The 13,287-nt window shown below is 42.7% G+C and overlaps 1 protein-coding gene across 4 annotated transcripts in view; it reads right to left on the bottom strand.

Annotated features, from left to right (window-relative positions):
• Positions 1–13,287, bottom strand: part of RNF144B (ring finger protein 144B) — an 88,135-nt gene that overhangs the window by 30,773 nt on the left and 44,075 nt on the right. For all 4 annotated transcript variants that reach the window (XM_076330625.1, XM_076330626.1, XM_076330623.1 and 1 more), the window contains exon 2: positions 742–930. In XM_076330625.1, the coding sequence (XP_076186740.1) occupies positions 742–906 (165 nt within the window). In that variant the 5' untranslated portion in view covers positions 907–930. The remainder of the gene's footprint in view (positions 1–741; positions 931–13,287) is intronic.

Here is a 13,287-nt window from a genome sequence, read left to right as displayed (position 1 = left end):
ACATCCTTCCAGTGACTTCTGACCTGTTTCCAAACTCCATTAGTCAGGTACATCAAAGTCACTATCGCCAGAGAAACTGGGTCCATTTTCCCATGCTGACAGAGACCAGAAGAGTACTAATATCTGTAGGGCTTTTATCAGCTCACTCAACCTCCGCCTTTATCACTTCCACCAGCTTTATTTGATCTCAATTTGCAGGACAGAAGGTCCTCACTGACAACTATAGGCAATGCATGACCTGGGCAACATCTCTGCAGCATAGACTGCAGATGCAAAGGTTCAATAGGCCAAGGTTCGTTTTTGTTTAGGTTTTCTGATTGCCGTTAAAAATTACATACAAGACTTAAAAGGTCTCTGAGTACTCAGAAAATGATAATGGGGAAACAAAATCTCACAGTTATCCTATGATGTTTCAAGATTTTGCTTCAGAAAAAATACATACTGAGATTGTATATAGACTGTGTATATTCTCTGACAGTCTTAAAATGCATCTTTTTTTTCCATTTACTACTGGGATTTATTATTATTTGTCTGTTAGAGTTATGAGTTATCAAAAGCAAAATGACAGAGAAGTCTTTTAAATAAGGCAAGACAGACTAACACCAAATGCTCTTTAGGAAAGCATCCTCTGTCAGCATGGATAACACACGCTTCTAGTACCGGACAAGCAACCCCATCTCACAGTTCTGTCTATCTCCCATTACCCTGCTCCTGTAACATAAAGGCACTGCTAGGTCTTACCGATGTACAAAAGATGCAGCTGCATTCCTGAAGAGTGGTCATCTTATCCAAGGAGTATTCACAGAGACATAGCTTGCAAGTGAGCAGGGGCTCCAGAGCTAACTCTCCAGCTTCTGACTCGTCAGCTGTCATGGTGTGAGGACAAGCCTTCCCAGCAGAGCCCATCCGCTCACTAATCGTCCACTCAGCCTGAAAAGAGAAATCAACAGCTGAAACATCCCACAAGCCATGTAGTCACTTCTCATTAACCTGAGAATTTACAGCTCAGATCCATAAGAGCACCTGCTCACCCAAATGTACTTCTTTGGCATCCTGGTGCCAGTCTTACACTTCAGGCCATTCAAAATTTACCAAGAAGGTGCCTGAGAGCCCACCTCCCCAAAAGGCCTGAACTTGGTTGGGTTCTCAGAGAATATTCACCTTGCTGCCACAAAGCACCTCAGTCAGGCCACTTATCATTAAATTAAAAAACAAACAAACAAACAAACAACCCACCCCAAAACCAACACTCACACAGATGAGACATTACCTATGTTATATGTACCAGTATAGCGGTCAAAGCCCTCACCAAAGTCCTAGGAGCAGGGATCTGACTTGGGACAATAAATTCTGAATTAAAAAAATAAACTGTGTTCATATGTACATAATATATACATCACTCTGCCCTTTTGAATGGGCACTTTGACATGGAGACGCTCAGAATAGCTGTGTTTCCACCACATTATGTCACAGCAGTGCTTAGGGAAGAAATTTCTATCCTTTGAGAAGCAGCAAATGAAAACATCGTGCTCACATGTAATGTTTTATGACCTAAACATTTGAAAACACTGCACCATAACCATAAAAAATTCCAAGACCCTCATTCTTACACAGTAACACTGAAAGAAATTAAAGAGAATATCCTCATGCTTAAGCTGAAACAATGGAAAGCAAATTTGCAGATTTTATTCACCTCAAAATAGACAGTGGGGTTCAGTGCAGCATTTAAGGTACAGGAAAATCTATTCCTATCTCCAAGAAACTTGGCACGACTTCCACAGACCTGCTTCTAAATACACTTAGCTGATGGCAAGACGACCTTCAAGCACATTTCTTAGAAGCAGAGACCTGGTGGCCGGCTGTGCACAGCTGCTTGCAGCAGTGCCAAGTGAAGAGTGCAGCTCTACTAAATCTAAAAAGCTGCATGAACATGAAAACAACAGAGGACCAAGACCCATCCGTGTGCCTGTCAGATCTGACATCTCACAAGGCAAACAGGAGACTCGAGCCCTTTGGTCCACTTCTGCTTGCCTCCCCCGCAGTCCTGAGCGTCCTCATGGCAGGGCTGTCAGGTCACATTTGGCAGCATGTCACTGCTGCTGTTTTGTGTCTCCCGGAGTGGCCAGGACAGCTGCAGCCAGTCAGTGTGTACGTGACGTGCTGGCTTGCAGTACCTGCTGAATTCCTCCCCAGAGGAAGAAATGATGGTGCTCATGGAGCACGAGGGATCAGCGCACGTGAAACCTCACCCCACAGCTCCCACCTCACAACCTGACGCACAGCTGAGCCCCATCCCCAGGCCTGCCCTGTGAACCTCATACCCTGTGTTCCCATGGGTCTGCACAGGGAACCCTTTCTCTTCAAAAGCCGTGAAACCACAACAAATCTGGGTGGGAGCACACTTACCCCTTTTAATTTTGACACTTTGCAGGACAGAGAAGCCATCAGATGTGTCCTTTGGGATATCTTTCCTGTAAGCACCCAGTTTTAGAGGCACCAGAGTCATAGCCAAGATACTGGCAACCAAATTCCTGTCAGGAATCCAAAGCAAACTCTGTCTTTAATGGCTTGCTATCACTAGTTCAAAACATATGCCGTGCCCGCGTTATTCTTGGCACAGTCCCCACCTGCTACCATGATGCCCCCCACAATTTGCTGCATATGGCTGCAGAGCTGGAGCTCCAGCACGGCCAGAAGCCCTGGAAGGAAGCCTCCCTCTGAGTCAGGGACTGCAATACTCTTCTGTAATTACTGCAATGGGGTGGGGGGCGGGAACGGTGAGTCACTGGAAACGCTATGGCAGATCGAGAACTACCTGTTATTTAAAACTACGTGCTAGACGTTATCTCAGTATTTAGGAGAACTGTAACACATTTACTCAGGTATGCTTTTCAACAGCAGCTGCATCTGTACAGGTAAGCTACTCACCCTGTAGTAGCTGCACGGATCTGACATTTCTTCATTTACACGGTAAAAAGTAGCAATGTTAAGAGGAGGGATGTACAAAAGAACAGGTAGGAATATTTCAGGATGTGGGAATGGATATAAAATGGATACAGCTGCTTCCAAAGTCAGTGTTCGTTTTAGAACCAAAAGGGTTACGACCCTGCATGCTTTTATTAAGGCAGCAGTAGAAAGATTCGGGTGCATGACTGAGGTTTAGGGCTAGGGGCTAATTTTAGATGGCCTAAATCTGGCAGACCAGAGGATCCAGCCCCAATGCAGCCCAGGCTAGCTCACCTCACCGCAGCCTCATTAACCCCGTTGGGGTTCAGCAGACAAAGCGAACAGGATCGGAGCCACGGAGACAGCTGCGCAGCCTGCCTGCACAGCCCCTGGAGGAGGCACCGTGGCTCGCAACAGCAGCACTCCCTCCATGCTCCCTAAGGGGCCAGGCTTGTCCGTAAGTAGTCCTCCAGGTCAGGCTGGCACAGGCAAAGCTGTTAGTACCTGAAAACCTGCCCGTCAAACAGGGAGCAGATGCATGGCCTACTTGGCCCGCTCCTTTTCCCAGAGCAACCCAACCAGCTGGTGTCTGCTTCTGCCCACTAGAATTGTGACTTCTGCTACTGCTGCCAAGGGAAGCATGCAGGGGGAAGAGTTAATGGTTAAGGAGGAGGGTAGCCCCATCCAACGGCAGCTGGGCTCTGAAGAGAAATCAGGCCTGCGGAGGAGGTTCATTCCCATGATCAGATCAGATGGTGGAAATGATGGGAAGAGAAAGACACGTGTCTTCCTCTGGTTCTCACCCTCTACTCCTATTCTTTCCCAACACATCCAGGTGCATTGTCCTCTCCCAAACTGTCAAACAATCTCCTCAACTTTACTACCCTGGCAGAACTGACTTTTCCATACGCTGCAGTGAAGCCGTGAAGCTCCACCTCAGTTGCTTCGAATTTTTATGGCTTTCACTTTGCTAGGCTTAGTCCCACAGACTGTCATTAGTTAATTATACATTCATTAGTTCTCTTTACAGTGGATTAAAATTCCTACTGTAACTGCAAGTGAGTGGCCAACAGTTTAGGTTGAAAACAAAACACCTTGGATGTATGTGTCGTGCAGAGGAAGAGGGAGTCACTGAAGAATGAGTTGAGGACAAAGAGGAAAAGACCATTCTATATTTGGTTTTATTAATAAAAGTGACCTGAAATAAAAGTAAATGGAAAGTCTCTGAAAAAAAATGGACCCTCATATAAATAAAATACATTTCTAAGCAGTAAGATCTTCCCTTTCGTGCTTACAAACACAAATGACCCATATAGGATAGAATCCCAAATAAAGCAAGAAATGCATCACTGAAACCAGAATACAGCACCTAACTCCTCACAAAAACCTCCACTGAACAGCAACACAGGCTCCATGAGATGCTGTGGAATAAGGATGAACAGATGTCAAGGACACTCTAACCCAGAGGAACATAATAGACTAAATTCTGCACCAGCATAAATTGGTGGCAAGAAAGGGTCAAACTGGCCCCAGCGGGCGTAAACTCTCATGAACTGTAAAGATCCAATTTTTTTTACATAATTCTATCAGCCACGTACATGCACACACAAACACACAGATCATACTCCTTTTACATTGCACAGAATTTCCAGGAAATGGGACGTATTTCCTCAAATTGTAGGCTGCCCACCTTATAAGGAAGAAGGACTGTTGGGAAGACTCATCCTTCCCTGGCTCTGACACTAACGGTGTTGATGCCATAGGTTAAGGCAGGACCAGAAAGTCTGAATGAATGTGAGCGAGCTGTATGGGGTCAGTCCTAGGAGGGCGTAAACTGCACAGTCACCAGGACCACAGTTTGCTGAGCACTCAGACCTGCCAACTTTTCCGTTTCATTCATCTGCTTGCGGACACTTCTGCTTTGTCTCTGGGAGGTGACAAAGCTTTGCGCTTTCACGTAGCACTGAAATGTCTCAACACTATCCATAAGCAAGAAAACATTAGAGTGTGCTCAAAGCGGAAAGAGAAAGGGCTCGGGGGGTGGGAAGGATAAGTACAAGCAGAAACACTAACACGAAAGCAGTGGAGATTTAGAGCAAAATATGAAAAACACAACAAAAGCACTGGAGGAAGGAGTACAGAACTTACCTGCCTTCAGGGCCTCCTGACACCACAGTGGCTGGTGTCTGGCTTTGGAAACAACTTCCTAACAGCAGATATCTGCTGTGCCTGCTTCTAGACAGGTACCAATTGCAAATCTTGATATTAGTGTCCTGAAGTGTAAACTATGAACTCCCTGAAGTGGGAGTGAGAGAGCAGCTGGGTGGGTGTCTGGCAGCCAGCCAAGGTCAAGCCACCACAGCTCCACAGAACTGTTAAAAATTGATGCAACCTAGGGCTGAAACTTTGCCTGTGAGCATGCATTGTAAGGTAACATCCTTGTTACAATCATACAAAGGCTCACTTGAGTCTGCCCAGGTGCCTCAAACCAAGATTACCAGGCTCAAAGAACAAAAGTTACTCTGTATATGTGATAGAGCAAACAAGCCAGGCAGTCTCTGAGCTGCAACATCAGAAGGACATTGTCTGTGTGCCTGCAATCAAGTCACTGTACTTAGCTAAAAAAATGTGTCTGAATGTGACTTTCACCACTTCGAAACATCACATAAAATCATGAAAGCCTTCTGCACTGAAGCTGGAGGAGAATGAATGGATTGTATTCAGCACCGTAAGTCATCCTTTCATTTTTCACATGCTGCATCCAATAGCAACAACAGAGTTCTTGGAGAAGGTACTTCAAGCCTTGTGTTTACAAACAATTCTGCTGAAGTTAGTAGAGCTGTATGCTTTTAGCTGAATTCGGAGTTTAAAGGAAGTCAAGAAATGTACAAACATGAGACACATTGCTCCAGGAAACATTAATGGAATAAAAAGGGTCCTTTATGTGTTTTTCCCTGTGGGCTGGTGTGAGCCTGAGCCCATCCTGTGGGGCAGGGTGAGCCCTGGCAGTCCCCTCTAGCCCAGCATCTGCCCAGGCTTGCCATAAACCAGCACCCAGGCATGGACTTTCATACACATGGCGGGATCGTAAAGAGGTTGGGGTTACGTTTAAGATCATGTGTGGGTCTAACACGTAAGATAGCACTTCCCCATTTTACAGAAAACATTTTAGTATCAAAACGAAAGTGCTCACAGCACCTGTGCTAAGCTCCTACTTAGTGTACCAGGTATTCACTGAACTTTCTTGAAGAAACATTTGCAAGCACTGTAATTGTTTCTCATGCCCTAGAGACTTTTTAAGTACTCCACCCATTATGAAATGACTTCAATGCCATATAAAAACCTGTTTTGACATTGTTCAGCTCAGGCTTCTGTTGTTTCCTGTAACTAAGGTTCCCCCCTTAAAAAATAAAATAGAAAAAGAAAACTACCTGAAAAATACAAGTGTTCAAAGCCAATGCTAAAAATCAGGCCCTCAGAGAAAAAGAATAATTATAGAAAGATTTTAAAAATATAACAGAGTGGTACTAAGATAACGGGGTCAGATCATAGAAGATATAAACTGAGGTATGAAATTAGGACATGTGAAGACAGCTGTCAGAAACCCACATTTCTATCAACTTCAGCAAAACCCCATCATTACCAGTTTTGGTTACAAGTCCTTAGCTGTCCCAACTCTCTCAAGACAATGTTATTCAAAATTCACTTCTAAGGCTGCTTTTTTAAATTCAACAGCTCTGCACAAAGAATTAGTCTGAATCAAGCATACTAGTACTTCTGTGGTCTAATAGACTGACCACTAAACCACAATGCATTAATTTCTCCTTCTTTTGATATGCACTGGCTACACAGAGCTACCTATCTAGTCCATACAGCATTACTTACCAAGCAGTGATTCAGTAAGACTGTAAAACATATGATTAAAGCTCCAATTCAGGAAAGCCTTCATCTTCAAGAAGGACATTTAATCATATATTTAAGAGCTCCTGTGTATCAAAGCCTGACTATTTTGCTTTATTGCAATGAGATATGAACACATTAAACAAGTACTTAGTTTTTCTGAAATTGTGGTGTCAAAAAAAAGCAACCAGATCCACAAATAGAAGGTCTAATTTTAAATACATTTTTAATATATTCAGAATTACTGTATTACATCTGTGCCTTAACACAGCAAGCAAGCCAATGACTTGATTACATGCATGTACAAGGAAAACCCATTTCTGGATTACCATAATATGCTTCCAAGCCGAAGCATTAGAGAGAATAGAAGTATTTCAGTATCTGTTCTCTTTGAGCAGGTCTTAAGAAAAGTCAAATGTCTAGTATTACAGACAGCTTTCTGCACTGTAAAATTTTTATTTTAAGAAAACTTGTTTAAAGAACTAGCAGCCTAAGTAAACGTGCTGTCTGGTACATGAGAACACACCGAAGGCGATTTCTCTCACTTGTTTTCATTGGAATGCGTGGAAAAAAAAGGAGCCCTTGGGCTGCTGATCAAGAAGCACTGGCTGTATGGAGTATTTTCATATCATACAGCAACCAAAAAATAAATATATCAAATACTTTGAAAGGAATGTAGTGAGTGGGAAGCCTCTTGCACAAAAAAAAAAATGTAAGGGACAGACTGCACTAATTAAGAATATCATCTAGCTTCCTGTAAGGCATTTTTATACCAGCACTTTAGGATGCCTAAAACACACATTGAACAGCTTCCCAAATCTCACATGCACCCAATAATTTCCAATCATTCTTATAAATCAAAACATCATTAGGGCACAGGTAAATCAGTCTCCGCAAGTCTTTGAGAGTACACTTGTTGGGTAACATCTCTACTGTACTGTAATACCGTGAATAACTTTGAGATTTTAGAACACCAGTTCTTCACAGTAACTTCTAGCAACCCTACATCACTATGTCCTCAGGGAGATTTTTTGCAAGAAGACCATGGATATTAACTGAATATAACAAACAATTTTTTTTTTTTCCAAAACAGATGTGACTTTTTGCAACTGTGCGAATCCTTTATGTGTTTCCTTGCAATACTGCTTTAGAATAAGCGAGGGGAAAAAAAGTGGGCTTTTCCCCCTTCCATTCCTAAAAAGCTGGGGAGTCCAAGAAAAGGGAATCTAATAGCTAATGGTGAAATAAATGCTGCTACTCCCAGCTGACAGTCAGCTAGGAAAAGCACTTTCTGATCACTTAAAGATAAAAACATGAAGACTGAAAAAGAAGTAATGCAGCCTGTTACTAAACTGAAATGCATAATCAAAACATGGTCTTCGTCTCTTTTCAATACTGACAGGAGCCACACAATGGCAATATAACTTGAATCCATGAGGACGGGAGTAAGCCCTTCTGCATGGAATCAGGTCAGACCATCGTGTCGCAGAAGCCACCACCTTCACCCAGTTCTGCTGGAACTGTGCTTGAACTAGGACATATCCAAGTTCAGGATACAGCTCTGTCAACACTGGCAGGCTGGAAAGCCATAGCTCCTTGCACCAGATCTACTGGATGTGAGCCCTGGGCAGGCCTGTGGGCATCAAATTTGGGATGACCCAGATGTATCAAACTTACTATGCCTGCGCAGCGTGACGATGCTGGCCACAGGCAGCAGGCTATGATGATACGTCTGGTCCTGCAGGCAGTCAGTAGCAGGATTCCCCGAAAGTTTTTTGTTCGCCCTGGCAGTCACAGAGCTAAAGAAAGTTGATCAGTACAAAATGCAGTGAAACAGGCAAACTGCGTATTTTGGCATCAAACATTTCCAAATATTTCCAAAACACATTGAAACAACAAAATTATACCAAATGGAATTCCAAGTATTGGTTACCAGGGTAAGATTAGACTCTTAATGCTTATCTAAATAACACCCCCCATTCTTGATGACACTATGCAACATCTGTTAATGCTAAGCTACAAGGAATTTCCACCCAAACTAGTTCGATGCACTTTACTTTTAACTTCCTGTTGACAAGAGGTAATATACCACTATTAAATAAAAACACACTCTTCATGACGTTAATGACAAAAGCAAATGATAGGTCTTCCTTTCTGACCACATGAAGGCTTTTGGTAACTGTAGCATCTACTAAGTAAAAAGGAATTGAGCTTTTGGGAGGTCAAATGGGTTGATAACTTGGCTAGCTGTCTCAGCTGAAACAGGAATAGGAAGTCAGATGTAACAATTTGCCTTTGACACAGAAAAAAAATGTTTATTTTTGTTAATCGCATAACAAAACCTTGGGATATGTTAACTCCTTGAGCTGGAATGTTTACAGATAGGGCGTGTTCAGAAGATATTTGTGACATTGGCCTGTTCTAACATCAAGAACTTTTAGAAGATATTTGTAAACACGCATTGTTAAAGTGAAAGCAATGGAATGTTATTTGACAGAGGGACCAACTTTCTCTGTTTGTTCATAGTATGTACTCTTCTGCTAAGAAGAAACTAACTGGGCTGTTGGGCTCCTCTGGCTGGAGATGGCTCCTTTTTCAGAGCAGCCAATGCTGTGTTTGGAGCAAGCAGCGTCCTGACTGCAAGGCAAGCAGGTCAAGGCAAGTGGAGACATGACACAAAGCCAGGCCTCGAAAGTGACAGCAAGAAACTTCTTAGGGCCAAGGGAAGTGTGCAGAGTTTGCCAGAAGCCAAAGAACAACTCAGCTGACCGAAACAATGAAATTGATCCTCCACTGAATTCTGCAAAAACACCATACACTATAAAAATTTACTGAACACCATCTACTGAAAAAAATTAACACATATTAGGTATTTATTTTTAGAAAGGATGATCTCAGAAATGTTTTTTTCAGTGCTTGCAATGATACCTTTAACATCTCTAATTTCATTTTGTCAGGCCAAGAAAACTGCAAACTTGCAAGACTATGGTCCTACAATCTTTGTTCACTACAAGCATCGAAAAGCACTTTCACACAACTTTAGATTTACATCAACAGGAATCAAAGAATAAGTTCATTTTCCTTTTGTAACAATTTTTCTGTGACTGCTCAGTGAATAAAACTAATAAGTATAATGTTTTAATTTGTCCCTATCTAACCTTACAGTCAAATATGCTGCCCATTATTATAGAAGAAACACGCTGTTCAAGGTAACCAAGATAAAACAGGTAAAACATTGAAAACTGCCCTTGATCCAAATACGTCTCAATGACTTAGAAAGCTGGGAGGCCACACTACCCAGTGGTAACTTTCAAGTCTTAGCTACAATGACATTCAGTAAATCAAAGACTGGAAGTCAAATCTGAGGATTAGACCTTGGGGAAGTCACTATCGCTAATATAAGCACTTTCCATTAAGAAAACAACATGAATAGCTACTGACTATACTGGAGTTTGACAAGAAACAATACAGTCATTAAGAAGCAATAGCAGAGGTTTGGACCCAGACATGAGCAGGTTGTTTTGAAACTAAACACATGCATTTACTGAAGTAATTACTACTGCTTCTTGCAACTGGTTATTAAACTAATCACAGTGTATCCCTAAACCACTCCTCTGCCAGCTACTCAACGAGCCCTACCAAAGTCAGCTGCAACTGGAGATGAGGAAAAGACAGAGCACTGAACGAGTCCCAGCTCTGGCCAGATCTGCAGAGGCGAAAAAGAGAAGTAAACTCCAGTAACAATCCCCTAACTGAGCTTCTCTCCGCTTGTCCTCTCAATATCCACATTTGCTCTCCCTCTTTTCCAGCCCATGCACGCGAAGAGCAATGAGCCTGGCATGCTGGGAGATAGCTCCTGGGAGGAGTTCTGCTGCAGGCGATTCCTTCCACATTGTCTGCTGCCCCAGCACAAAGGAGCCCCATGGTGCCCGCCCCATCAATCAGGATGCGAATATGGGACACCTCTAACCTCTGATAGGCTTCCCGTACCTGCTACCGAACAGAAGTTGCAAACTATGCTGGAATAACAATAATAGCTTCAACTACAATTAGTCTTATGCTCTTGACTAACTATAACAGCTACATATTTTTAAATCACCTATATACTCCCACTTTTATAAATAAACACTTTTAACAGAGCATGATCTATTTTGCTCTGCATCTTATTAACTATATAAGACAAATATGACATTTTCTTAAATTTGAGTCAAAAAACTTCGCAGCAGCTTGGCTCATAACACTGTCTATCATGCGATGCAATATTGTCTCATTGCTGCCCTGCCCTCTCCCACCTGACTCTCTGCATCCACCTTCTGCCTCTGTGTTTCAGGCTCTAAGTACTCACAAGAAAGTTTTTGCCTGTACAGTGTCAAGCACAGGGAACACAGTTAGTTTCTCAGGGGCTCTATGCAACTACTTAGAAATCCAAATGGTACTACAAGACATATCATAAAGCAGAAGTGTACATCAAATGCAGTTAGAAGTCTGCATTCATCATTCCCTCACTCCAATTCCAAATTTCAACCTTCATTACAGAAATAATTTCAAAGGAGAACAGCAACCTGTAAACATACAAGATTTCAGCCTCAAGAGCCTTAATATCTATTAACCACCGGCTAGTCTCTACATGATCTTAGCCATGAAGTCAAAGCCCTGCCAGTGGGAGTGCTTCCAATGGCTCCAATGGACCTGCTTATGTGTGCAAAGATAAACAACTAGGAACAGCTGAAAGAAGCTGCCCCACTTCCCAAACACTCAGAAAAATTAGTATCTAGAACACAGCACTAAAGGAACTCATAGACTTACTATACTATAGGGTGACAATGTTACAGTAACCTTTCTAAAGATATCCTTCTGCTAGCTGGTCTTTTAATTATGACCATGACAACTAATGCTCCTCAAATAGGCATTTTGTCCTCATTGTTAAGTAATTAGGAAAAGAAGCTATGGCAAGAATTCTCGACTCCTTCTCTGCTCCTCTCCCTGCAACTGCATGTTTCCCTCATTTGTTGTCCCATTCTCCCAAAATGGGGGAAGCTAAGTCAACAAGGGGCTTGAAACTGGTCAAGCCTTGTACACTGCTTGGGTATTTGCAATAAAAGCATTGACCAATCGAAAAAACACATGTCCTTAAAGTAGTATCGGCTAAATTACGTCTCTCTCTCTCTCTCTCTCTCTCTCTCTCTCTCTCTCTCTTACTCCACTCCAGGCAAAGGGCATGATTGCCTTTCCCACAAATCCTCCCCGGAGACTGTGATGGAGATTCCCCACCACTGAACCCATCAGTGCAACTGTGAAGAGGTCAGGAGGGTGCAAGATTGCATCCTCTCCATTGCGCAAAACTTCAGCAAGCAAGTTATTGCTGGCCCCACGGATGTTATCTTAGCCCTACCATGGGGAAAGCCCATTGGGAAGGGTTCCAGGATCAGTGGTCAGCTGAGGGTCCACTGCTGTGAAAAAGCTTCAAGTGAGTGCAATGCTAAACCGCCCACAGGACCAGCTAGTTTTCTCCACTGACTACATCTTTGTAACCTTCTTTTTTTGGAGGGGGGAAGACCAGCTTGTTTTCCTTCATCATCTCCCCACCTCCACCCACCAGAATGCTTCCAAAATTAAGCACAGGCACAAAATTAAGCACATGAACTTTCCCATCTACTGCTCAGACATAAGGAGGGTCAGCCTGCACGTCGCAGCTTCTACTTAATCCTGGAATTTTCTTTGCATGCAAATGATTAGCCTATATACTAGCTGTCATGAAATGTGTTTTTCCTTCTATGTACATAGGAGTTTAGAGCACGCAATTTTGAATGATTTGCAGCTATATGTACACGAGCAAGGAATTCACCCCTAAGCCACAGCAACATATAATACATACAAGCATAAGTAGAGGTAGCCTTGAAGGACCCATTTCAGTCCCTGAACACAGAGAAACAGCTCTTCTGTTGCAATGGTTTTTCCTTTTTGCAAACATATAGAGCACATAAACGTTTTCAGATCTGCACATTTACTCCCTGGCAGTCTGAAAATACAATAGTTTGTATAACCAAACATGAATATCAAAGCTTCTGTCAGACACCCAGACAGCGTCCACTCTTTGGGTAATGACTCACGTCTTATACTTTCCCTCCTCTCCTCATTATTACAACAAAGCGAAAGGCAGAGAAGCTTGCAACAGACACAAATACTGACATTCTCAATTAAAGGGGAGAAACATGAGCATGAAGGAAAATGGTATTTTTTTCCTTCTAGTAAAAAGTAATTCTGTACTCTGTTTGTCTCCTAATCAGCATCTCTCATCTCTCCTTCAGACAAAAAGCATGTAGAACAACTCCCCATGATGGTTGTGTCTACAACAAGCTCTAGCGCACAGGAAGAAGCTCCATGCAGGGGATGTGTTCTAGCATGCATGAACTCACGCTCACAACCTGGACTTTTCCACAG

The sequence above is a fragment of the Aptenodytes patagonicus genome, chromosome 2 (assembly GCF_965638725.1).
Source record: "Aptenodytes patagonicus chromosome 2, bAptPat1.pri.cur, whole genome shotgun sequence".
Taxonomy (NCBI): Eukaryota; Metazoa; Chordata; class Aves; order Sphenisciformes; family Spheniscidae; genus Aptenodytes; species Aptenodytes patagonicus.
This window is presented reverse-complemented; position numbering and strand designations above follow the sequence as displayed.